The sequence below is a fragment of the Canis lupus genome, chromosome 36, assembly GCF_011100685.1.
Source record: "Canis lupus familiaris isolate Mischka breed German Shepherd chromosome 36, alternate assembly UU_Cfam_GSD_1.0, whole genome shotgun sequence".
Taxonomy (NCBI): Eukaryota; Metazoa; Chordata; class Mammalia; order Carnivora; family Canidae; genus Canis; species Canis lupus.
This window is the reverse complement of record NC_049257.1, coordinates 18,540,873-18,567,016: the sequence shown is the minus strand read 5'-3', so window position 1 is coordinate 18,567,016 and position 26,144 is coordinate 18,540,873. Positions and strand designations below refer to the sequence as shown.

General features: G+C 34.8%; 1 protein-coding gene across 4 annotated transcripts in view; it reads left to right on the top strand.

Annotated features, from left to right (window-relative positions):
* Positions 1–26,144, top strand: part of OLA1 (Obg like ATPase 1) — a 170,099-nt gene that overhangs the window by 94,823 nt on the left and 49,132 nt on the right. For 2 of the 4 annotated variants that reach the window (XM_038584878.1, XM_038584881.1), the window contains one exon: positions 13,147–13,322. In XM_038584878.1, the coding sequence (XP_038440806.1) occupies positions 13,147–13,322 (176 nt within the window). Of the gene's footprint in view, positions 1–1,122; positions 1,206–10,747; positions 10,883–13,146; positions 13,323–26,144 lie in introns of those variants that run through there. The other 2 variants (XM_038584879.1, XM_038584880.1) reach the window with 2 other exon arrangements.

Genomic DNA, 26,144 nt, shown 5'->3' with positions numbered 1-26,144 from the left:
GGATAGCTAACGTATCCTAAGTACTTACTATGTATCTGGCACCATCCTAAGATTTTCATGTATATGATCGTTTTTAGTCTTCAGAACAATCTTACAAGGCAAGTATTATAGTTTCTATATTTTACAGATAAGAAAACTAAGGCTCAGAGAAATTAATCACATAACTAATGAATCAGATAGTCTTGAAACCTAGGTTAGGTTTGAATCCATGTAGTCTGATTCCAGAATTGGTGCCCTTACTCACTTCTGCTATACTTATATTTCCATTCTGTTTGTGATCTCCTCTTGAGTCTGCTTCTGTTTGCTGTTATCTGCTCCTGAAAGTGCTCATCTGTATTCAAGCCTTCCCTCCTTAATCCTGATTTGTGCTGATTAATCCCTTCTCTCTCCTTTTCTCTTTTGCATTTATTGATCTTAGTTATAGCTTATAGGTATGTTTTTTTCTTAATTTGATTTATAAATTTTAAAAATCATGACATAATACATAATCCAGTACAGTACACCCAAGAATTTTTCAGCAAATAACTAAATGAATATTCATCACTAATAGTCAAGCAGTTCAAAGGTGAAGAGATGAAACACAAAAACTTCTCACATCTGTTATTACAGTTTGCCATGTTTTATGTTTTACTTACTCTTTTAATTTATGTGATTGACATGCTTAGCACTGGTTTCTTTGAAATACTTGCTAAATATCTTATTGTGTGCTGTGAAATTGATCCTTTGCTGTTGTGCTGCATGTCTAGCTTCATCTAGAATCTATAGTTCCCCTCTAACAGTTTTTCATCCTGAGTGCTAATGAGTGCTTGAAACATTCATTCATTCATTGATTCCTTTATTCTTCACTTCACCTAATGCCTAATTGTGTATCAGCTCAGATCAAGGCACTGAAGAGAACTAGAAAGGCATAAGAGAATCCTCAAGCTTAGGTAACTAGGAGGTAGAATCACATATTCTATTACTAGATATACATGCTACAGATCATGTGAATAAAATAGGTATTGTTAGCAGTTCAGAGAACAGATATAGTTAGAGAAGGTATCGTGGAGATACCATTTCAGTGACATCTAATTAAGGCCGTGAAAGATATGTAACTTTTCTTGAAAGGTAGAAATAGGGAAGAAGACTATTCCATGCAGAAGGATGAGTAACAGCACTGAAAATATAAGATGAAATTATTGAGAATGGATCTGTTTGATTAAAAGGTGAGCTATTAAAAAAAAAGGTGAGCTATTAATGGGCACCACCATTAGAAAAATTATAGCTCTGATTTGCTGTTCAGTTTATATTGTGAATGGCAGAGTCTACGTGACTCCTTTATTCATTGTTTATAATACTGCTAGTAAAGATAAAATTCTAGTTTTTGTTAATTTCTCTGTGCATTTTTTCTCCTGCTTACAACATAACTCTGAAAAAGTTATAAACATGGATCATCCTAGGAGCCATATTTAGGTTAATATTGAGCCACAAATTTTACCATACTTTGTTTCAAACAAGTCCCTACAACTCCTCTAATAACTCAGGTATAGTAGACATTTAAACCTGGACTCCTCTAGAATTGTCTTGTAAGATGAGGGGAAATTAAACTATGCATTTTAGGGGCGGATTTGATTTGTAATGGAAAGGCTCTATGACTTTGAGGCCCACAGAAGAAAATGGGCAAAAATAGTGACAGTTGAATGTGCAGAACTTTCTGAGCTTCATGAGTCAGCTCAAGTTTGACTTGAACTGAGGGTTTGTGGAGAGTGAGGGTAGGCCAAGGCCATTTTAGAGAGGGCTTTTTCTACTGGCAGAAGGGTAAATGATATTTCAGAGTTAGGAAGTTAGCGAGATGGCTATTGAAACGGTTAATACAACAAAAGCAGCTCGCTCAGCATTAGAGGTAGAGCAGAATCTCAGTAAATACTAATTTAAAATATTGTTGATTAAAGTTGCCTTTTATACATTTATAAGGTATCTATTCTATAGAATAAGAAGTAAAAATATTATTGAGAGATGAATATTAATTTTCATTAAGGTACTTTTCTGCCTACTTCTTTGGAAAGAATTGATATGCAAAAAAAAAAAGACTTCGGGATCCCCTGGTGGCTCGGCGGGTGCGGGTCTAGCACCCGCCTTCGGCCCAGGGCATGACCCTGGGGACCCGGGATTGAGTCCTGCGTAGGGCTCCCTGCATGGGGCCTGCTTCTCTCTCCTGTGTCTCTGCCCCCTTCTTTCTCTTTCTCTTTCTCTCTCTCTCTCTCTCATGAATAAATTAATAAAATCTTTTTAAAAAGACTTAATAATGTTTCTGCAACTAAAAATGTAAAAGCCTCAAAAAAAAATGTAAAAGCCTCGAGCAGTTGAAATAATTAAGTACAGGTGTTGACTCTGGGTTATAATTCAAAACTATTAAGTGACTTTAAGGATTCTTTAATGGTGTGGATGTCTAATTATCTGCAATATAAGTATCATAGCAGTAAGTGTCAGGCAGAGCTTTTTGGTGTTCTCTATATTTAAAGAAATATCTTGTATGCTATTGTAATGTGCTTTTGATCAGTAAAGTGGTATCAGTAATAACCTAAAGGAGTTTTTGCTTGCTACTGCACTAATAATAAGCTTCAGCTTTACTGGTTTCATGTCTTTATGTCTATAAATTTTTTTCTCTTTGGTCATCTCATTCTTCCTACTTAATGTTTTGTTTTTGAGTTATTAAAAATTTTTTAACTTACATGAACTCTTAAAATTAGGAGAAAATAATACACCAAAATTTCTTTTTTTAAAATTTAATTAATTAATTTATTTTATTTATTTATTCATGAGAGACACAGAGAGAGAGAGAGGGGCAGAGACACAGGCAGGGCGAGAAGCAGGCTCCATGCAGGGAGCCCGATATGGGACTCGATCCCGGGACTCCAGGATCACGCCCTGGGCCGAAAGCCGGCGCTAAACCACTTAGACACCCGGGAATACCCCTACACCAAAATTTCTAAAATTTTCTCAGAACTCGACTGGCCTACTTTATTATTCTCTCCTAAATATCTATTTGTTTCAAGATTGGGGATTATTTTTTTTACTTCTAGCATTACTTGATTGCTTCCATATAAATCAATTACTTTGTTAAAAGTCCTGCATAAGTCATTTATAATTTCTTTAATTTTAGATTAGTTTCTGAAAGTCAGCCACATGTGCATTTTATTTTATAAAGCTTTTTGAAAACCTTGGTTAATTTATGAATATGTCAGAGGGATGGTAGTTTTTCTTCCTCTTGGCCAGGATTTAGTTTTCTATGTGAGAGTGGAGAGGAGAGAGAAGAGAAGCAAAGCAAAAGCAAATTCTTTTGGCTGCTCATAGTTCTATTTTCTATTCCAGCATTAAACAGTTAGCCTGAAGCATAGACTGGATTATTTGGGGGCCTTTGCTAAATCTCAAATAATAGGTTTTCCCCCAGAAAATGAAGGTTAAAGGCTTTAAAGGCTACTTTTGATTGATTTGTTATTGTAAATAAGTACAACCCATCAAGTCTAGGTATACTATCCTGCTTATGCCATTGCATCAAATAATTAACAGTTTACATTCCTAGACCAATTACTTTCACTTTTATATGTTTACAAAATAATTTATTTCTCCAGAGGTCTATAAATATATCCACTTAAAATTATTAATATTTGATTGATAGAACCCTTTTCATTTGCTTCAAACTCTGAAAGCTTAGAGGCTTAAATCTATATACTTTTTAGCAGAATTCTGTTAGCAGAATGATTTTTTGGTTCTTTTCTGTGTTCCCAGATTCTCTTTGTTTTCTGATATCTGTATGAAGGTAAATTGATTTTTGAAGTAAATATAATAAATCGATGCTCTTTTTCCACTTTGTAACTTAACTAGCTTAAACGACACATCTTATTTAATACAGAGATAAAGAAATATTATAAGCTTCAGGTCCAGCTATAAATTAGACTCTGGTTTTGCTCAAATTGCTTTTATTGTTGAGAAGAGGCTTTATGTAGATTAAAATTTTAAGGTGCACCTTTAAAGCTGGGCTTGAACTACACTACTAAATCAGAGCATCTAGAGTGTTCAATATACAACACTCTTCTCTACCATACAATAAGGAATTGTCACGTCATTTATGGAAAGTAAATAGGAACTGGCATTTTCCAATATTTATGAATATTGATATTAAGTGAGTTGCCAATACGAATTTAGCTCTCTCCCTTCTCTTTAAATATTAATGACCTATAAAATTATAAGGAAGTTGGGAATCATAGTTCTGACACAAAGTAGGACTTTGTTTGAAGAATGGATTAGAAATTTGAAAAGGTAAGGATTTTCCTGAGCTATTTTCAAGGCTATCCTTGTTCTGATTTCTAGCATTGTTTTTCTACTGGTTTAGTAATGTGGCTCCTAATCTTTTAGTGATTTTGGATGGGACTCTGGGTTAGAATACAAATGTTTGAAACACTTATTTTTTACCACATAGGTGAAATGGAAAGAATTTGTGAAGTTATGTGGCATACCGGATGTTTTGGTGCTATGATTTAAGCTTTAATATATTTGTGTAGTAATTTTTTTCCTAGAGTCTATACTTAATTTTTACTTATTTATTTTTCTTAGAGTCTGTACTTTAGTTATATAATACCTTTTGGTTTCCTACTTGACTTGGGCTTTGAAGCTTACATGTATTGTTGCTTTTTAAAATGCAAATAAAGATATTTTGGCTTGAAACCTTGTCATGATCTCTCTCTCTCTCTCTCTCTCTCTCTCTCTCGTTGCTTTTATCTAGTTGACATTATTTTCTTTAATTACATCTCACTGTTCATCCTGCCTGCCCCTTACCTCCCATTGGTATCCTAGAGGACTTTGGCAGTATATTTAAAGTCCTTGTTAGTGAGTATTATTCTTTTCATTATTAGATTATACTTGTTTTTCCAACCACATTGTCCACTCATTGACCAAGGTCCTGTTATTTTGATTTTTGTTTTTAATTCTCAAAAGGCTTAGCATATTGTTAGATATATAAGCAAGCTTTCTTTAAATGGGGAACTTGTATTTAGCAAATCATATTGTGGTTTACAAACGTGTTGAGAGGGTAGCAGTTTATACACTGGTTAAATACCAAGGAATTCCTTATCTCTATATTGTGTAGTGGTAAGGGATGAAAAACCTTAAGTCCTATAGGTCCATCCTCACCACACACTCTCTTATTCCCAACATGCAATTTGGAATACAAGGTTTCTGTGACAAGTGTTTTATATAAAGTACTGTTTTGTAGTCTGTACACTTAGATACATCATGTATTTTAAAATCTATTTCTATAGCTAGCTAGGATGCTTTCCTTCTGAAAACTGAATACAATCCAAATTTAAGTAGAAATAAGGCAAAGCAGTTCACCAAAGTCTTAAGTTTCTCAAGTATATTTTTATTCTTAAAATCTTTCCCAGTTAGATTTAGCATCCAAAACAGTATAGATTTATCTTTCTTATTCAAGTTTTTATAGAATAAGATATTAGACTTTGAGAGGTCCCTGGGTGGCTTAGTAGGTTAAGCATCTGACTCTTGGTTTTGGCTCAGGTTGTGATCTCAGGGTTGCAAAGTCAAGCTCCCTGCCTCCTACCCCAAGGCTCTGTGCTTAGTGGAGATTCTGTTTGTCCCTGTCCTCCCTCTGCCCCTCCTCCCCCTTCTCTCTCTCTTTCTCTCATAAATAAGCAAACAAACAAATAAATAAATGTATATATGTATGTTTGTTTAAAAAAAGATATTAGACTTTGCATGAATGAATGAGTAAATTGATCAAACTTCAATCCGTTTATACTAAAGTATTTTTTTAATAGATTTTATAATAAAAATGGTTTATATAATAACCAAAAAGAATTTTTGGTTCATCTTATTTGCTTTGACCTCAGAATATACTGGAACCACTCAGAGGAGTTCTGGACTGGAAATTCTGTTGATGAGTGTGTAATAGAGGTATAAGAGAATATAGCTAAGAGACGCATCAACATTTATATATGGTAGTTAGAGCAAGAAAAGGAATAGCCTAAGAAGAAATGATTGGAGAAAATAGAAAATCAGGAGAATCTGGTTACAAGGAGTCAGTGAAAGAGACTATGTCAGTGTCCTGAAGTTGGATGCTCTTGAGGGGTCACTCAGAATTCCTGAAGAATAGCTAATTGACTTAGCATCATAAAGACAAATCATTGGCTTCTTTTTGAGATCAATTTCTGGTAACATGGTGGAGGCATACCATACTGTAATGGGTTAAATTTTAAGTAGGAAGTAAAGAGGTAGAGCAGGTATAGATACTTTTAAAAAATCCGCTCTGAACCGGAGAAAAGAAAGCAATACTAGAATGAGGATTAATGTCTAAGGGTGACTGACATGATTGATTTACTGTAGAATCCTAAGCCTGCTTAAATGTTATTGGGAGAATATTATTGGAAATGGAGATGCTACCAATACTGCAGAGAGAGAGAGAGAGAGAGAGAGAGAGAGAGAGAGAAAGAGAGGTGTGTAATAGATTGAGGTCTCAAAAAATCCAAGTAACAATCTATGGAGTGAATTTCCTTGGGAGAGGATAAGATCCGTAGCAGGGATGCCTGAGTGGCTCAGTGGTTGAGCATCTGCCTTTGGCTCAGGACGTGATACCGGGATCCTGGGATCGAGTCCCACATCGGGCTCCCTGCATGGAGCCTGCTTCTCCCTCTGCCTGTGTCTCTGCGCCTCTCTCTCTCTCTCTCTCTGTGTGTGTGTCTCTCATGAATAAATAAATAAAATCTTAAAAAAAAAAAAAAAACTTAAAAAAAAAAAAAAAGATCCGTAGCAGAAACAATAAACAGATAGGCCTTAAATAGAAGGTAATGTTTTCTCTTTCACTGCTGGAAAGAAGGGAGATTGGGTAAAAACAAAAAGGGCTTGGATGGTTTCAAACATCTCATGCATTTTCCCTATGAAGGGAGAAAGATTAAGTCTTTGCTGCTGGGAAGTAAAAGAAAAAAGTGTTGGAAATATGAGAGAAGTCAGGAAGATTTGAGAAAGGTGCTTTGTTATGAAAGGAAACATTGCAGGAATGATGGGTAAAAAAATCTTTGTGATGGAATCCATTCTCAGCTTAGCTTATGGTCCAACTTTCTCCTATAACAAATCTTTTGATAAGGAGGCTTTACTTTAGTTGGTATTATTTTCAGTCACCTATTTTATACATATAAAAATGCATAGGCATAAAATTATTTCTGTGGTGATAAAGATTTTCTCCTTGTGGCTTGTCACTGCAAAACCAAAATTTTAAGTAAAATTTGTGCAAATTTTTGTGCAAGTTAAATTTGTTTGTTTAAAAAATGATTTGAAAAATGACTTGTGCGAACAATGCATCTTCATTATAAAAACTTTAAAGCAAAACCAAACTGTTAAGATTTAAAAATTGCTCAGTAGCTCACTGCCCAGGAGTTATTTTATTAGCATTTGGTCAGTGTCATTGAGAGAAACAATTTTATATAAATGTGATTATTAAAGTGCTATTTTAAATAGAATTAGGTATTGTATTTTAAATAGAATACTACAGGGGTGCCTTGGTGGTTCAGTCAGGTCAAGCGGCGGGCTTCCTTTGGCTCATGATCTGAGTCCTGGGATTGAGAGCCCCAGATCGGGCTCCCTGCTCAATGGGGAGTCTGCTTCTCCCTCTGCCTCTCCTTACCTGTGCTCTCTCTCTCAAATAAAATTTTTCTTTAAAAAATAGAATACTACATTTTATTTTACTGGGTTTGAAAGAAAACGAACCAAAGTAATACAGAAAAAATGACTGAACTTCAGGTAATTTTTTTCCCACAAGAGATATGTTCTCTTAAATGATCCTGCTAGAGTATATGTGCTGCCGAAGCGAGCACATGATCCTTGCTAGAGTTAAGAAAGAGGTGCATGCGAACACTAAAAGATTGGAGAAATTCTTTTTTAATTACTTGTTTCATCTTTATCTGTCCGTCTATTGATGCCTTACTGGGAAAGATGAGGAAAATAACACACTTATTATGTTTTTACCTCCTCTTCCTCATCTCCAAATTTTAGTGTCATTATTCTTAACTTTTCTTAGTTTATAAATACAGATGTTCTATTTTGTTAACATAATTTTTGCAGTCATTCAGTCTTGCTTAGAGTTTATTAATGCAGAGTCTATTTACCACTAATCTCTATCCCTGAAAAACAGACTGGCTGGTTATAAAATTCTTGAGTGACAGTCTCTTTCCTGACTCTAAAGACATTGCTTTACTGTCTTTTGGCCCAGAACTGCCTCGGAGAATTCCGAAGCCTCTTACATGACTTGATGTTACAGATTTTGTTCTTGATATCAGTGATTCCGTATCAGTTGGTTTACCAACTTGCAGTTGGTCAGTGTTTGTTTCAGTGTTCATGTCAGCTTACTTGGAATGAGAAACTTTGAAAGTGGCCGTGATTTCTAAGTGGGCCATCTTATTGAATGATAGATCTCTTTAAAAGGTTGTGAAAAATCTAGTGATGTTTTGCTTTATGTAATTTGCCCATTTAGAGTATATAGAGAGGAATATTTTCAAAACCTGAACAAACCTAGAAACGCCAGCATTTTGTTCTTTTGTTCTTATAACTCTTGAGTTATAAGAAATAAGGGGGTAGGTCCTTGAGTCATAATATTCTCATCTCTGATGTATAGAAGAAATAGACAGTAATGAAGATATAGCCATTAAAGTATTTCTTAAAAAATCACTTCTCCCAAAATCAATGGTCAGCTTTCTGTACTTATCTTTTACCTGTAAACAATATCTGCTATAGTTGAATACTCTTTCCTTCTTGAAATATTTTCTTCCCCTCAGTTCTATAAGAGCATATTCTTACATTTCTCTTTATCACCCCTTAGACTCTTGTCAGATCCTCTTTCCCATCATATATTTGAGTGTTGGAGTGTTCTCTTCACATGACATCATCCTGACCTATAATTTTAAACATATTTGGTAGCTCCCAGTTTTATATTTTCAGTTATGACCTTCCATTCTACATCTGGCCCATCTCTAAAATACATTCTCAATCCAAACATTTTTTATCTCTGTTTTATTTCAAGATACCACTCATCTGGTCATCTCTCATCTGTATTACTACTACTACCTCCTAACTGTGTCTTTCTGCCATCATTCTTGTCCCCTACTTTAAAGTCTGTTCTTTCTAAAGTAGCCAAAGGGCCTCTTACCATAAATCATATCTTATTATCCTGTCTCCTCTTTACTTAAAACTCTCCAATTAATGGCTTCCCATTACAGCCAGAATAAAATCCAAAATCCCATGACTTACGAATATATGTGAACTGCTTTACTTCTCCACCTTAACCTCTGTTTACCATCCTCTGTTGCTGTTCACCCACACTGACCTTATTTCTATTTCTGAAACACTTGGAGTTTGTTCCCATTTTAGGGATCTTATACTCACTTCTTAGAACCCTTCCTTCAGCTCCTCACATTACTGCCTCCTTCTGGCCATTCTGGTCTCAGCTCCAGTGTCATCTTAGAGAGGCATCCCTTCCTAATCCTATTTAAGTATCACACAGTGGCATGACCACTGCCTGCCCTCCTGCACACACATGCTGTATCACATTAGCTTATTTTATACAGAATAATACCAAAGAAATTTTTAAAAATCAGATAACATCCTATCACCAAAATGACCATAATTAATATTTTCAGAAATTTCTTGATTTTATAAAAAAAAAAAAGATCTCATACTTTCTGACCAAATTAAATAGGAAACTTTGTCACTAATTTAAGTGGAAAGTTAGTATCATTTGCTGAAATGGAAGATAATAAAAATAAATACATTGAAAACTATATATTTATTAAACTTTTTAGCCTTTTAAAGCTCTGAGACTGAGGCCTGCTCTATTGATAAAGAGATAAGTTTATAAATGTTAGATATTAAATACCAACAGCATCAAACTGAGATTTTTCTCTTTGACATATTCAAAAGGACTGAAGAGAATTGAAATGGAAATAACTTTCTCATAAGGCAATTCGATGTGATATAGTCTTTTTTTTTAACTTTTTTTTTTAATTTTTATTTATTTATGATAGTCACACAGAGAGAGAGAGAGAGAGAGAGAGAGAGAGAGAGAGGGAGAGAGGCAGAGACATAGGCAGAGGGAGAAGCAGGCTCCATGCACCGGGAGCCCGACGTGGGATTCGATCCCGGGTCTCCAGGATCGCGCCCTGGGCCAAAGGCAGGCGCTAAACCACTGCACCACCCAGGAATCCCCGATGTGATATAGTCTTAAAAATGACTAGAGTCCTCTTCTTTATCAGTAAAGTGTCTCCTCCAAAGAGGAATGATGATAATAATTGGAACAATTATAATAATCATTGTTTTAGTTAAAATGAAGCTGAAATAAATAACTTTGGCCATGGACTAGGGTAAAAAAGTTCTGGTGAACTAAGAAGACTTAGGGGAAATCTCTATAAATTCATAAAACTTATTTTTAACAATTCCAAGGTGAATTGAGTAACATGAAATGATATTACTCAAAGCTAATGTTTGAATATATTTCTATGAAATTTCTTCTAAATTACTAATTCCTACATCATTTAGGAAAATAGTATATGCCCCAATTACCGAAAGAGTTTATGTGTGGGATTTTCTGCTAGGCACTTTACATATGTTATCTGATTTACTTTTAACCACTACATCTTTTTTTTTTTTTTTAAGATTTTATTTATTTATTCATGAGAGAGAGAGAGAGAGAGAGAGAGAAGCAGGCAGAGGGAGAAGCAGGCTCCATGCAGGGAGCCTGATGTGGGACTCTATCCCAGGTCTCCAGGATCACACCCCTGGCTGAAGGCGGCACTAAACCGCTGGGCCACCGGGGCTACCCTAACCACTACATCTTGTATTAAAACAGGTAAGATGTGGAGGAATGCTGTAACGTAGGTAAGTGTACATTTCATGTACAGTGAAGTGTACAGTTGACCTAGGAGCATATCTTTCTTTGGGAAGTAATCTCTAACTTTTTAGTTCTAAGAAATGGGAAGTTGCTCATATGGCCACCAAATTTCTGTAAACTTCTATTTTACAGTTGTCTCATTTCATCGCAAGGATATTCAGTTTTAAAGGGTAACTTTAATGTTCCCTTTACTTAATTTTTGCCAATATTATAAAAAATAAATTTAAGTTCTCATAGTATATTCCCACATTACATGCAAATGAATATAATAAAAAATAAGAATACTAACTTTCAAGCATAGGAATAGCAGTGCAATCCAGAGTGTACAGGGTCTGTGGTTTGAGTTTTTTTCTTATAGTAGGGGAATGAATTGGTGATGATACAGTCATAACTTCTTTTCTAGACTAATCCTTGACAGACTCCAGGCAAAGTGCAATCTAGAGGATAATTTAAAGGTTGTAAGATAGACAAGTGGTATTTCCCTTTATTCTAGTTTTCTGCTTGGATTAATTCAGATGATCAGAGAGCTTTATTTTCTTAGCTTCCAGAAGAATTGCAATTCCTAAGTTTCTTTTTGTTATCTACTTGGTTAAAATTGAGGGTTACAATTAAAAAATTGCCATTTAAAACCTACTGATGCATTTACTGTTGTTGCAGACATCACTATAGTTAACTCACTGGTTCTTACTTAAAGATGACTGTATAGGATATTTTTCATTTGGAGTGTCATAAAAAGTGTAGTTATTTTTATAACTGAACTGACCATACTGTACTGTCTTTGTTGCTCTGCCATGAAACTAACTTTTTATTTTCCTACTCTATTGTGTCATTTGTGTAAGATGCCTCCACATGTGATAAATATCATTGTGCTTCCAGGAAGACTTTTTTCATACTTTCCAAATATTCAAAAAATGTACCTAAATCACTGTCTGTCCAGTGTGTTTACTAATAAGATATAACCTACATCCTCATTTCTTACTAGTTTTGTTCATATCATTTATGTGGCGCTATTTATTATATCAAGAATACTTAAGTGTTATAAGTACTTATATTTTACTTGCAACAAAACCTTGTGTTTTTAAATTTATATTATTGAATAGTTGTACAGACAGCTTATTTTTAATTCTAGAAAATTATATTTAAAAATTCTTTGTAACTGGTAATGGGAATATCTTGGTCTTCAGTATGGAAGAATAAGCTATGGTCACTGTTTTCCTCTTATTAAACTCAATCAAATGGTCTCATGATTCCTATGATATCTTTATCTAAAGTAATCAATGCTTTATGTTTGAAAACATCTCATTTTGGGCATGTAGTCTAGTTGGTAATTTAAATTAATTTATTTATAAATGTGTTTTTTGTTTTGTGGGTATATCACTGCTTTCTGTTTCTAATATTTCTCAGTATTTGTTCATTTTTGTGATACTGTTCTTTATCTGGTAATTTGAGTAAATCCCAGTTGAATTATGTTGCCACATTATGTCTTCAAAAGGGCATAAAGTCAGTACACATGCTTCAGTAATATCTGGTTGTTTTACCCTTATGTTTCCAGTTGGCAATTTGAAATTATGGCTTCAACTGCACTTTAAATATGTGATAATAGCATGTGTTTCTAATAAGGGCCAGCACCATTTTGTTCAGATAGTGTGAATGGTTGTCACTCATATATGACAAATGCACCTTCATCTGCTTCTTTGATAGCCCCCTAAAAACCATACCCTCAAATCAGGCCGATGAAATTAGCTGCTGTGTAAATTGTGTGTCTGAGTGGTTCATTATCTAATCACCGTCAGAACCACAGTGATAAAGTAGATTGAAGCAGGGAAGAGGTCTGCCAGATGATTTCACCCACCCCCCCCCACCCCAAATCTGGTTTCCCTTGGAAACCCTAACAGTGCAGTTTAGAACTTCAGGCTCTCATGCCTGGAATTCAGTATCTTTTAATGTACCAAACCTGAAAATAGCAGTAGTTCTGGAGCATAATTTTCTTTCTGTATAGATTATAATTTTATTTATTTCAATCAGTTTTTGAAATGTTGAGGCTCTTGAATTACTGTTTTGTTGCCAGTGCCCTAAATATTACTAAATAGAACAAAAAAATATATACTGTGTCCTACTTGCGAAAATTCAGAATAATTTAAATAAGTTGTTAACCTTCTAGGAATCTTTAATAATGGCCTTCTGTATTGTTCATTGGATTGCTTCTCTTTAATTCATTTTAGGTGCTTTTGAAGATGATGATATCACGCATGTTGAAGGAAGTGTAGATCCTATTCGAGATATAGAAATAATACACGAAGAGCTTCAGCTTAAAGATGAGGAAATGATTGGGCCCATTATAGATAAACTAGAAAAAGTGGCTGTGAGAGGAGGAGATAAAAAATTAAAACCTGAATATGTAAGTAAAAATTTATAGCTTCTCTGATATTTGAGTTCATTTTTTGATTAAAGTTTTTAAAATAATGCATCTAATAAAGTGTCTAATATTGTTATAGAATTTTTGAATCCAAGGATAATTCTGTTAAAAAACCATGGAGCACCCTCATTTTCTTTTGGCAACAAAGGGTCATGATGACAGGCTATTTAAGGTGTTCTTAGCAAGCATATTTAGCAGTAATATTGAGTGTTCATATAGTTTCTATGTATATCCTCAAGTTTTAATGTTAGAGAAGTGTAGTTTAATGATGAAAAGATTACGGATTTAGAGCTCCAACTAAATATATGAGGTTTGTGGATTTGAAGAAGTGATTTATACAAGGAGTTGATCTTCCATAGGGGTTGACTGAATGTACTATTAGAAAGAATTTTAGTCTTTATGGAGTGAAAATCACATGTCATTGTCTTTAATATTCAAATGTGTTTTTATCACGTTACAGTGAATAATTATTAGTCATAGTATAATGTTTCAAAAATCAGTTTTGAAGCTTTTAGTTTAAGCATGATCAGATGGTCTTTTACATTAAAAAAATCAATGGCCTTAATTATATATTTTCTTGGAGCACATGGCTGGCTCAGTGAGTGGAGAGTGTTACTCTTGATTTTTGGGGTTGTGGGTTTGAGCCCCATGTTGGGTGTAGAGATTTACTTAAAATCTTTTTTAAAAAAGTATTTATTTCCTCATTTAGTAATATCTTCCCTAAATTGTATTTTCTTCTTGTGTTTTTTTGTTATGGGAAGGATTTTTCTATCTTTAATTTTTCATGTATTTTTAATACATGTGTGTATTTTTAATTTTCTTGTTTCTGGAAGCATCTTTTCCCTTTTTTATTAATTTGTAATATGTTTGGAAAACTCATGATTAGGGAGTTTTTGTTGTTGTTGTTAAAGATTTTATTTATTTAAGAGAGGGAGCAGCCAGGGGAGAGCCACAGGGAGAGGGAGAGAATCTCAAGTAGATTCTGAACTGAAGACTAACTTCTCCAAAGGACTTGATCTCATGACGCTGAGATTGTGAGCAAAGCTGAAACCAAGAGTCTGACACCTAACTGACTGAGCCACCCAGGCACCCTTGGAAGTTCTACACCCTTAAGGAAGAAATCAATTACAGAATCAGCCTCTAAAACTTGAGTATACTATCAGTAAATTATGGTTGATGGTGTGTGGTCTTAGAACCAGGGAGACCTGATTTCCATGGTAGTCTGGAACAAGTGCAAATCATTTTACTTCTCTTAACATCATGGCTATACAGGTATTTCCTATTCAAAAATAGAATAGAGAAAAGGAGAGAGATTTATCTGAGGGAATTTGTATAAAATTTAGGACAGAGAAGGGGTTTAAAAGTATGGGTATGAAAAATATTCCTTTTTATAAAAGGGAAAAAGTTGTGAGAAAGATGTTGTGATTGAAAGCAATCCATCTGCCCCAAACAGCATGGTAGTGATTAGAATAAAGTCTTAAGCAGTCATTCCTTAGTTTATTGAAACTTACTGACATCCTTATGTCTTTCAGAAACATTACTCTTAAAAGTAATCAATATTGCTTTTTACTGAAATGAGAGAAAGGAACATCAGGTTCTTCTTAAATTCTTGGACTACCATTTCCTGGGTTTTTCTCTCAAAGAAGACTAATATGTTGAGTGCTTTTTAAAATTCCTTGTAATAGTATTTTCTTCTTATTTCTAAGCATATTCCTAAAATTTCTGATTTGAAAGCATTGCTTGGACTTGTGTTTACGGAAAAAACTGAACACCTCCCCATTCCCTTTCCCTTTTCCCATTCAGCTCTTCTTGATAGATAGAAAGCATTAGAAGCTAATTTTCTTGTTTCCCAAAACTGTGATAATTCCATCGTTTACTTTCCTCATATTAGATTTAGCTGCTTCAGAATAAATTATAGATCAGTGTTTTTTTTTTTCCACTATCACTGTCCCTAAGGAAAAAAATTAATTAAAATTTAATTAAAATTAATTAATTTAACCTCTCACTAATGAGAGAAATTAAATACTAATGAGTAAGGATTTGTTGGATAGGCTTGAGTTTTGGAGGGCCACAAGCCATTTTAATAACTAAGTATTTTTCATCCATAAGAATCCATCTTTTGCTCCTCTAGGAGTAATATCACCCTCACTGAGAATGTATGCTGTACATTCTTATAGCAAACCCGGTACTGGTAAATATGGTAAAACACATGGCTTTAAGAACCTTTTTTTAGTTGTTAGCAAAAATAGGATTTAGGTTGGATCAGTAAGTCAATTTGAAGAAAATTAAGATCTTTTACAATTCTGAATCATTTAGTGAAGGGACATCTTATTTTTCTTATTTATTGAGCCAGGCATTGTTGGACACTTTTTATATATGTTATCTTATTTAAACCTCACAACATCAAGTATACATATTATCTCCATGTTTAAACTGAGGAAGCCTAAATTTCAAGAGGTTCTATGAATTGCTAAAGATTTCATGTTTAGTAAATTGCAGGCCAAGTTTTTCAACCAGATCAATCTGACTGCAGGACTAATAAGTTTTTGTTTTTGTTTTTAAAGTAAGGTCTAGGCCCAACATGGGGATTGAATTCATGATCCTGAGATCAAGAGTCTGTGCTCTACTACTGACAGCCAGCTAGGCACCCCTGTCTTTTTATTTTTTTTTAATTGTAAAATTCCTAAAAAATGTATTGACCTCTATGTATTTAAAAAATAGTTGTAAAATAGGGGAATCCCTGGGTGCTCAACGGTTTGGCGCCTGCCTTTGGCCCAGGGTGTGATCCTGGAGTCCCGGGATTGAGTCCCGCGTCGGGCTCCTTACATGGAGCCTGCTTCTCCTTCTGCCTGTGTCTCTGCCTCTCTCTCTCTCTCTCTCTTTGTGTTTCTCATGAATGATTAAATAAATAAATCTTAAAAAAAAATAAAATAAAAAATAGTTGTAAAATAAAGCCTAGTAAAACCTATTTGCATGTCAAGAAATAGAACATTATTAGCACCCAAAAGTATTCCAATTACTTACCAGTCTTAATTCTCTTCATCTTCCCACAGCTAACCAGTTTATGAGAAGTTATAGGCTTTAGGATCAATTCCATCTCCACTAACCTGAAAAATTATGTGAACAATGTAATTTATAAACAAAGGCTAAGAAGAAACTCATTAGGAGTTTTCTCAAGACTGTGTTATTTGCAGTTGCAATCCATTTTGAGTCATATATGAGACCCTTTACCTTTTAATCTAAACTTAGGTTAAAATCTTAGATTGGGTTTCCTCAGAAGTAGACTCTGAGGCAACAATTGGGAGTGCAGGTGGTTTCTTTAGGAGCTATTTTAGGAGGCACACTTCAGGGAGTGAGGAATTAAGACCAGGAAGGGAAGGAAACTGAGACATTATATGTAAACAAGCAGGTAACCTGAGTAGCTGGGGCTCAGTTCTGTTAGGAACTTCTGGAAAACAGTGTAGAAAGTGACTTCTAGTTTTTCTGTTGGAATGATGAAGGTACTGGGGTGATTATCAACTAATATCCATCAGTCACTGGGGGTGGGCTGCTTCTAGGATTGTTAACTCCCTGACACCTGATGTTTGTATGATCTGACCATGATGCTTAGGGAGAGTTATAGATCCTTACAGCAAGAAGCCATTAGCATGTACTGGACCTGTGAGGGCAGAGGGAATGTATGGACAGACAGCAGTCTCTGCTATACATCTCTTCACCCAATGTGCCTTTTAATTTTTTGTCCTAATCGGTGTATTTATTTTTATATTTTGGGGTATCACAGGTTTAATTTGGTAATGTTTTATATTTTTCATTGCTTCAGATTTATCTCTAGTTTTTCCAAGACAGTACCTATGTGATTATATTAACTTTCTTGTAAGAGAGTTCTGGGGGAAAAAAAAAAAAACTTCCTTATATTTTCTAACAAATGGTCTAAAGCTATAAAATGATTGGCGGAAAAAAAATAAAATAAAATGATTGGTGGGACTGTAATTGGACATAGATGCTAGGCTACAAAAAAGATAGCTACTTGAAAGTCATAAAAAAATTAGGTCATTTTATTTACTCTGTATCTGAATATTCTTTAATATTCATTCAGATGTGTCTGTTTTCTGGATAGTTTTTCAAAAATTCAACATTTCAAGCCTCTCTTCTTATGAATTTCCATTTTCTAAATTTGGATGTCATTTGTATTTTTTGTAAATAAGCAGGAAAAACTTAAATTAGAACTTTTTTTAAAAAAGATTTTATTCAGGGATCCCTGGGTGGCGCAGCGGTTTGGCGCCTGCCTTTGGCCCAGGGCGCGATCCTGGAGACCCGGGATCGAATCCCACGTTGGGCTCCCGGTGCATGGAGCCTGCTTCTCCCTCTGCCTGTGTCTCTGCCTCTCTCCTTCTCTCTCTATCATAAATAAATAAAAAAGAAAATTCAAGAACTACGTCCTCAGCATAATAAGTTTAAAAAAAAAAAAGATTTTATTCATGTATTTGATAGCACAAGTAGGCAGAGTCAGAGGGAGAGGGAGAAGGCCCTCCACTGAGCAAAGAGCCCAATATGGGGCTCGATCACAGGACTCCGGGATCATGACCTAAGCCCAAGGCAGACCCTTAACCGACTGAGCCACTCAGGTACCTCAGAGCTTTTTTTATTTTTATTTTTATTTTTATTTTTATTTTTATTTTTATTTTTATTTTTATTTTTATTTTATTTTTTTTAATAAAGATTTCATTTATTTATTTGAGAGAGAGTACAAGCAGGGGGAGGGGCAGAGGGAGAAGCCGACTCCCCACTGATCAGGGAGCCTGATGTGACTCAGGGCTCCATCCCAGGACCTTGGGATCATGACCTGAGCTGAAAGCAGATGCTTAACTGACTAAGCCACCCAGGCACCCCAGATTAGAACTTTTATATGCTAAAACATAATCTCTCCTAAGATTGATATATTCTAACATAAAGACATCTTTTATAGTGGGTCTTGCTGTCTGTGATAAAACAGGCATTAAAGATGGCAAGTGTGCAATAAACATTCCTATTGGTATTAATTAGCCAAGTGAATTAGTTTCCTAGGGCTGCCATAACAAATACTACAAACTGGATTAAAACAATAGAAATGGGGGATCCCTGGGTGGCGCAGCGGTTTAGCGCCTGCCTGCCTTTGGCCCAGGGCGCGATCCTGGAGACCCGGGATCGAATCCCACGTCAGGCTCCCGGTGCATGGAGCCTGCTTCTCCCTCTGCCTATGTCTCTGCCTCTCTCTCTCTTTCTCCCTGTGTGACTATCATAAATAAAAATAAAAATTAAAATTAAAAAAAAAACAATAGAAATGTATTATTTCACAGTCTGGAGACTAGAAGTCTGACATTGAAGTGTCAGCATGGCAGGGCCATACTTCCTTTGAATCCTGAGGAGAATCCTTTCTTGTCTTTTTAGCTTCTGGTAGCCCTAGACATTCCTTGGTTTGTTGCTATATATAGCTCCAGTCTCTGCTTCTGTCTCTCCATGTTTCTGTCCAAATTTCCCCTCTTATAAGGACACAACTCATAATTGGGCTGAGGGTCCACCCTACTCTGGTATGGCCTTATCTTAACTAATTTTCAAATAAGATCAAACTCTGAGTACCAAGAGTTAGGATTTCAACATATCTTTTTGGAAGATGGTTTATGATATAACATTAACATAAGGGCATTAAGATCAAGGTTGATTTTTTAAAAGATTTTATTGATTGATTTGATAGAGAAAGTATGCGGGTATGCAGGCAGGTACGCGCATTTCAGCAGGTGGAGTCAGTGGTAATTTCAAGCAAATTCCCCTAATGCGGGTCTCAACCTCACAACTCTAAGATCATGACCTCGGCCAAAATCTTGAGTTGGATGCCCAACTTACTGAGCCACCCAGGTGCCACCAAGGTTGATTTTTAAATCTATTCTAGATATATACACATTTCATCTGGAAAGACAAAATTTGGAAAATGTAAGTAAGAGGCTTTAAAGAACAACTTATTTTGTATTGATCAATTATTTGGAAATTATCACACTTAAAAAATATTCATAGAACTAACAATTTAAATTAGACAACCAAAGAAGGCAACCAGAAATTGTAATTGAGTCTTTTCTTTCCTGTCAGTATCTCTGAGTTAAATAATTAATGTCCCCCAAAAGATACAGCTATTAACAGGTATCTTCTATTATTCTTATGGCAGTTTTTAAAGTTGATCTATATAAAACTTTAAAAAATCATTAAAAATACTTGTATATGTAGTAGGTATATCTTTCACAAGATTCAAAAGGGTATACTGTAAAACATAATTCTCTTACTTCTGTCTTCTCATTTACACTTTTTTCCTCTTTAGAGTTTATGTATCCTTCAAGAACTATTCTTATATGACTTAAAGGATTATTTTCTGAAAGAACAAGGTATTACAAGTATGTGGTGAGGCTGAACTGCATTCATTCATCTTTCTTCCATAGCCTGTTTTCAGTCTCTACCTCAGTTAATAGAACCGAATTACTTGAACTGAAAACTAATATCTGATTCCTCTTTCTCCTCTACCATTACATCCCATCCTATTGATTTTATCTCCCAAATATTCCCTATATCTTTTCCTCCTTATTTTCATGACTTTTTCAGTTTGAGCTTCATTATGCTTGCTTTATTTTTGCGGCTTAACTGACTTTGCCCTTCTTTTCCACAAATATAAAGTGCAGATCTATCTTATTCCCTTGATTAAAATACCTCACCATCTTCCTGTAAAGATACTGCCAACATAAAATCCATGGCTCACAGATTTCTTTGTGATTTAGCCTTGCCTGACTTACACTTTCTCGCCTTGCCTAACAGTGAACATGTGCAACAGAATGGATATACAGACACAAATACAATTTGATTTGTGGTGAAGATGGTACTGCAGAGTAATAGAAAGGAATGATTTTTTCTTTTTTTTTTTTTTTAAGATTTTTATTTATTTAGTCATGAGACACACACACACACACACACACACACACAGAGAGAGAGGCAGAGAGACACAGGCAGAGAGAGAAGCAGGCTCCCTGCAGGGAGCCCAATGTGGGACTCGATCCCGATCCCAGGACTCCAGGATCATGCCCTGTGCCGAAGGGAGGTGCTCAACTGCTGAGCCACCCAAGTATCCTAGCCATTCAGACTTATTTACAGGGATCATACAGGATTGTTGCCTTCTTCTATTTAGTAATGTTCAAATCCTCTTGAAATCTATACCTCAAGAATGAATTGCATATCTATTTTGGTTGCCACTCAGTGTAATGGCTGATAGGCCAAGAGCTTTGCTATGTTAAGTTTTCACTGTTTACTTCAGTGAGTCACATAACTGAAAACCCACAATTACCAATGTACATTTTACCCAGATTATTGATTGAATTAACCTATTATTTCAATTTTTGAATGACATCTTCCTTACACACGCATAGACACACACATACACACACGTAGAGCATTGCTGCCAGTTTTCTTAGTTGAGTCCTTTGTTGATTCTTTTCTGGGAGTTTTAGTCACTGAAATATGTAAAAAGATAGTAGTCAAGGATCAATACTTTGGTCTCCATAAACAACATTCATTTAGTAGAGCAACAGATGTTTAATATTCTGATTCAGGCAGATCCTAAATATCAAGTTAGAATACACAATGGATGTCTATTTCATGAGAGGAAACACAGATTGGTCTTTCCCCAATTTGGAATATTTAAAGGGGATACTCTAGGTTAGAGCAAGAAGTTGTATTACTGGACTCTTCCTAGCCAGACTATTTTGAGTTGAAGCCATGGCCTCCATTCTTTTGGTCTGAGTACATTGTTGACTGTGTATTAGTTAAAGCCACCTAACCAGCACAGACCAACTCATCTGGGTGTCGGCATCAGGTATTGGGATAATGGATTTGGCTAGAGGGAAGTATCAGACTTGGAAGCTATAATTATTACAGAATAAGAGTGAGTCACCTTGATAAATTGCCAGGTCTCTTCTATTTAGTCATCAAATTTTAGGATTACAGATGGTGAGCAGTGAATAGATGAAGTCCTCCCTTCCCCCCTCACACTGTAAATATCTTAATTTTACAATAGCAAAAAAGCTATTGTAAAGATGGTTTTTTTTTGTTTAAAATAAATAAAACAGCATTGTAGGCAGAAAGGGAAAGTATCTCTGGAATCCAATCTTCTAGAAATTTCTGTTGCTAACAATTTGTTATGGCATCTATCCAGTTTCATTATTGGAGTACATTTGTTTATATATATTATATGTTGTCTCAAAACCACAAATGGAATCACATTATGCATCCTGCCATAAATAATAATACTTAATACCTTTTGAGCATTAGGTATGTGCTTGGAGTTGAGGCAGTTACTTCACATGTATTTTTTCACTTAATCCTCATAATCACCATGTGTTGAATTGGAATCTTCCCATCCCAATTTTAAAAAACAGAAACATTAAGTAAAATCGTTAAGTAACATTGTTAAGTAACGTTGTTGGGACAAGTAACCTGTCCCACAGTTACACAGGAAGTGGTAGAACCAGAACTCAAACCCTAATCTTTTGATGGCAAAATTAATGTTCTTATGAATATGAATGTCCCATAATTTTTTAGAAAATCTGAAATTAATGGGCTTTTCGGTTGTTCCTAATCTGAATCTCTCTTATTGTGCTAGTATCACACTATTATAATTACTGTAGCTTAATGATTTAATACATAGCAAGGCAAGTCATATATTTTTCTCTCTAAATATTGTTTACTCTCAAGCAGTTCATTTCTTTAGAATAATGACATATTCAAATCTTTTTTTAAAGATTTTATTTATTTATTCATGAGAGACAAGAGAGAAGCAGAGACACAGGCAGAGGGAGAAGCAGGCTCCCTGCAGGGAGCCCGATATGGGACTCCATCCTGGGACTCGAGGATCACGCCCTGGGCTGAAGGTGGCACTAAACCGCTGAGACACCAGGGCTGCCCTGATATATTCAATTTTTAACATTCTCCAACATCCCTGTTATAATTTTAACTAGAATTATGTTCTACATTATCATGGCTAGAATTTTTATCAGCATCATGTTGATCAGTACAGATGAATTTTGAGTCAAAGTCTGGCTGAAACAAATTTTAAGTTAGTGTCTATGGACCTCAGGTCTGGGAGTCCATGGACCTAGAATATTTACTTAATTGGCTATTGTTGGGGTATTTGAGTATTGCTACAAAATCACAACTCTGGTTCTTGGATTTTTGGATCATGAATCTCTTTTAAAAAGCATTTGGAAGATATGTGTCATCATCCCTCAAAGGCACATAAACATAGAACTTTATGTACAATCTTAGGGTGTTAGGGAACCCCTGAAATCTACTTATGGGTCACAGATTAATAATTCTTGCTATGGAAACTAGAGAATACTAAAATAGAGAAGTCTAGTATGTAGTCTTAGGAAGTCAGTTATGTTATTGTGTGCAAAGAAAAATAATTATTTTTGTGATACATGAATTGACAGTTATTATACCTGGATAGTAGGAATATTAAATTTCCCTGATGACCTTGGACCAAGAATGAGGACCTGGAATAACAACCTTAAGAATAACTAGGCTAAACAAAGAGCAACTAGAAGAACAGGAAGGAAGACATATAGGCAAAGGTGATTGGACAGAACATGAATTTCTTAGTCATTTATACCTGAATTTGAATCTTAGCTCTGCCACTTACTGGCTATGGGAATTTAGGCAAGTCACACGTTCTCTGTGAACCTAGAAACATTACAACTGCTATTAACAACAATAATAAAATACATTAAGAAAATAAAGCATTTCTTAAGTTAAATGTGAGACAATTAGTAAGAAGAGTCAAAGCATATGAGTGAGAAATTCAAGGTTAAGTTTGGATTTTCTTTTTAGTTAAAAGGTAGTTAGTTGTTCAGTAAAAACTAGTTCTTGTAGAATGTTAAGACTAGAAGCCTGAATTGAGATTTCACTAAAAAAAAAAAGCCAGTATTCTTGGCAAATCTTCAACAAAATTTAAAGAAAAGGACTAATGAACAATATTCAGATTGGAGAATTCCCTTATGTGCTCTAAGGGAATATCCAAGGGAATATGTTGCCATTTTGTAGATGACTAGTGTTTAATCTTTCAATATCATAATAACAATGTCAACAGCTCACATTTAAAGAGAACTTACTCTGTGTCAAGGACTGTGCTATATACCTTATATACATTATCTCTTTTGATCTTCACAACAATTCCCAGGAGTAGATAGTGCCATCATCTGTGTTTATCAATGAAGTAATAGATCACAGACCTGGTTAATGGTAGACCTAGGATTTATTTTCACACTTAAGCATTAAGCTGTTGCCTCTCCAATCAGTATTCTCATCACAGCAAAATAACCAAGAAGTTCAAATATCCATGAAGTTTTTCCTGATCTTCATTATGTATATAGGATTTTGAAAGTGAGGACTTTGTTAAAGTTATCAAAAGTTATCCTCCTACATCTGTATTCCTGCATAATGATACTGCTAATGAAATTATGAAATCTTAAAGTAATTTCTGATGCCTCAAGCATTAAGGTATCTCTATGTTTTTATTGTATTCTAAATTGTTAGGAGTAGGTTAAGTATGTATTAGATTATTTTCTCAGTTAACGATATTCAGTTAACTGGAACCTGTTATTCTCATCATAAGTATTAACATGTGTGTTTATATAAGCATAAGAAAAAACTTAGTCCATTAAATATTACATACAAATATGTCCAAATGTTTTTATTCATATGATTAGAAGTTTTTCAGACAAGGAACATAAAACATCTTTTAATTTTTGGCTAAAATTAAAATTAATTTTTTGTAAGAGAAATAGCACATCACATATAATAATCATTTATGTAAAATTCTTATCTGAGAATGGTCTTTTTTGTCTTAAGTAAACTGGCATCTTTTAATAATCTAAGGTGTCTTTTCTTGGCTGTTGAATCTTATGAAGATAATTAAGAGTACTGGGTAAAAAAGAAAACATTTTAAATTTTAAAACATTTTTACTTTCAACTTGTCAAAATATTTGGTTATAATCTATAAATTTTTCTTAAAAGGTTTGAGTGTGACTTTAATGAATATACTGTTTGAGAACTTTAATTATAAGTTCTCTTTCAAATTTGTTTCTAATTTGTAGTATGGTGTGTTGGTATGAGGGGGAAAAAACTAACGCCAAAAAGATTTTGTGATAAGATTTCAATGTGTGGAGTGATTGTGTAGTTAATTTAAAATGAAAGAGAAATACTGAAATTCCTTCACTAATGATCAGCATTTATTGAGGCCTTTTGGTTTTGTAAAAATGTTTATAGTTACAAAAGTATTTTACACTTTTTGTATGATTAAAATTTAATTTCCTTCCTTATTTTTGGTTTGATTTTCTTTTGTCTATTTTCTTCTCTTTTCTTTCTTTAATTGAAAAAACTAATGGAACCAAATATAAGATGGTACCACTGTTTTCTCCTTCTTTTGTATAATCTTGTTGCGTGTCTCTACATAAGCTGTTCTGGCCACTCATCATAGTAACCAGCTGGGCCATTTCACCTGCTGGAGCCATTAAAGAGGACTCTCTCCCCCTAGATTAATCCCCTCCGACATTAGTTTTTTGCACTGACAACTGGAGCAGGCATTCAGAATTTGCAGGTGGCCAGTGTGACGCACATAATTGCCTACAATTTTAGGCAATGAATAAAAATGGTCTACATTACTTGTCAAAGGTTGTATATGCAGTGCCAAGTGAGATCTATGGGAAGCCTTTTAGGGTTTAAAGAACAGTTAATAGCAAGGCTGCACAGGGCTTTTTTAATCATAATGCATTTGTAATATAGCACTTTGATCTTCTCCTTGTAGGAAATGGTGTTACATTAGCCACTTTTAAACATTTATGAGTGAAATTCAGTTATAGAAGAGTAAAAGTGATTATTCTTAAGCAGAACATGTTAGATTTCATTAAAAGTTTTCAGCTTGCCCCTTCCTTGTTAAAATCTGTGGGAAGTCCTTTTCCTGGAGAGTTTCAAATCAGGATCTAAGGACATAGGGCTTTTTCCTTATTTTTCCTGTTGGTAACAGCAAGATTTGGAAGGAAGGTATACTAAATATTGAGGTAATTTATACAAGTAGATATTTATAGAAAAATAACTGATTTATGGTAAATACATCGATGAAAACCCAAAAAATCTATTACTAATAATTGTGTATTACAATAAATTTGTGAGAAATGCATATTTAAAACATATCCATAAATTATCTTTAACAACAACAACAAAAAACCAGATGACTCTCAAACGCACTTCTTCTGGAAGAGCTAAGTTTGACCTTTCAGACCCAAGAGCCTTTTATTAACACCTGCCTGTAAGAAGAACCTTGCCACACGCAGCTTTTAGATTCAGAACCACAAAACTGATGAGGAAAGACTTGAAGGGTTCAGTTTGTGTCACTTGCTGTTTGCCGTTTCCATTTCACAGATGATTAATCTTTCTGTGAAGAAAGGCTAGAGAAACAAAGCACATTGGGCTCTTCCTGCAGTTACTCCTTCTGAATGCACACTAGCTTGCTAACTAAAAGGCCTTTAGATTTCCAGCAGAGAGAGATGTTCTGAAAGTGAATGCAGCTGGTTGGAGGTCACCAGTGCAGGGCTCTTGCCATTGTGTAATGGAGGCTTTGGCAGGTTGGGTGGGGGGGCGGTGTTGGAGCAGGGACAGGAGAAGTGGGCAGGAAGAAGGTGTTGGCAAAAAATTAATTCAGAATTAAAAGGGTTTGGTCAGTTGATTTCATATTTTGGA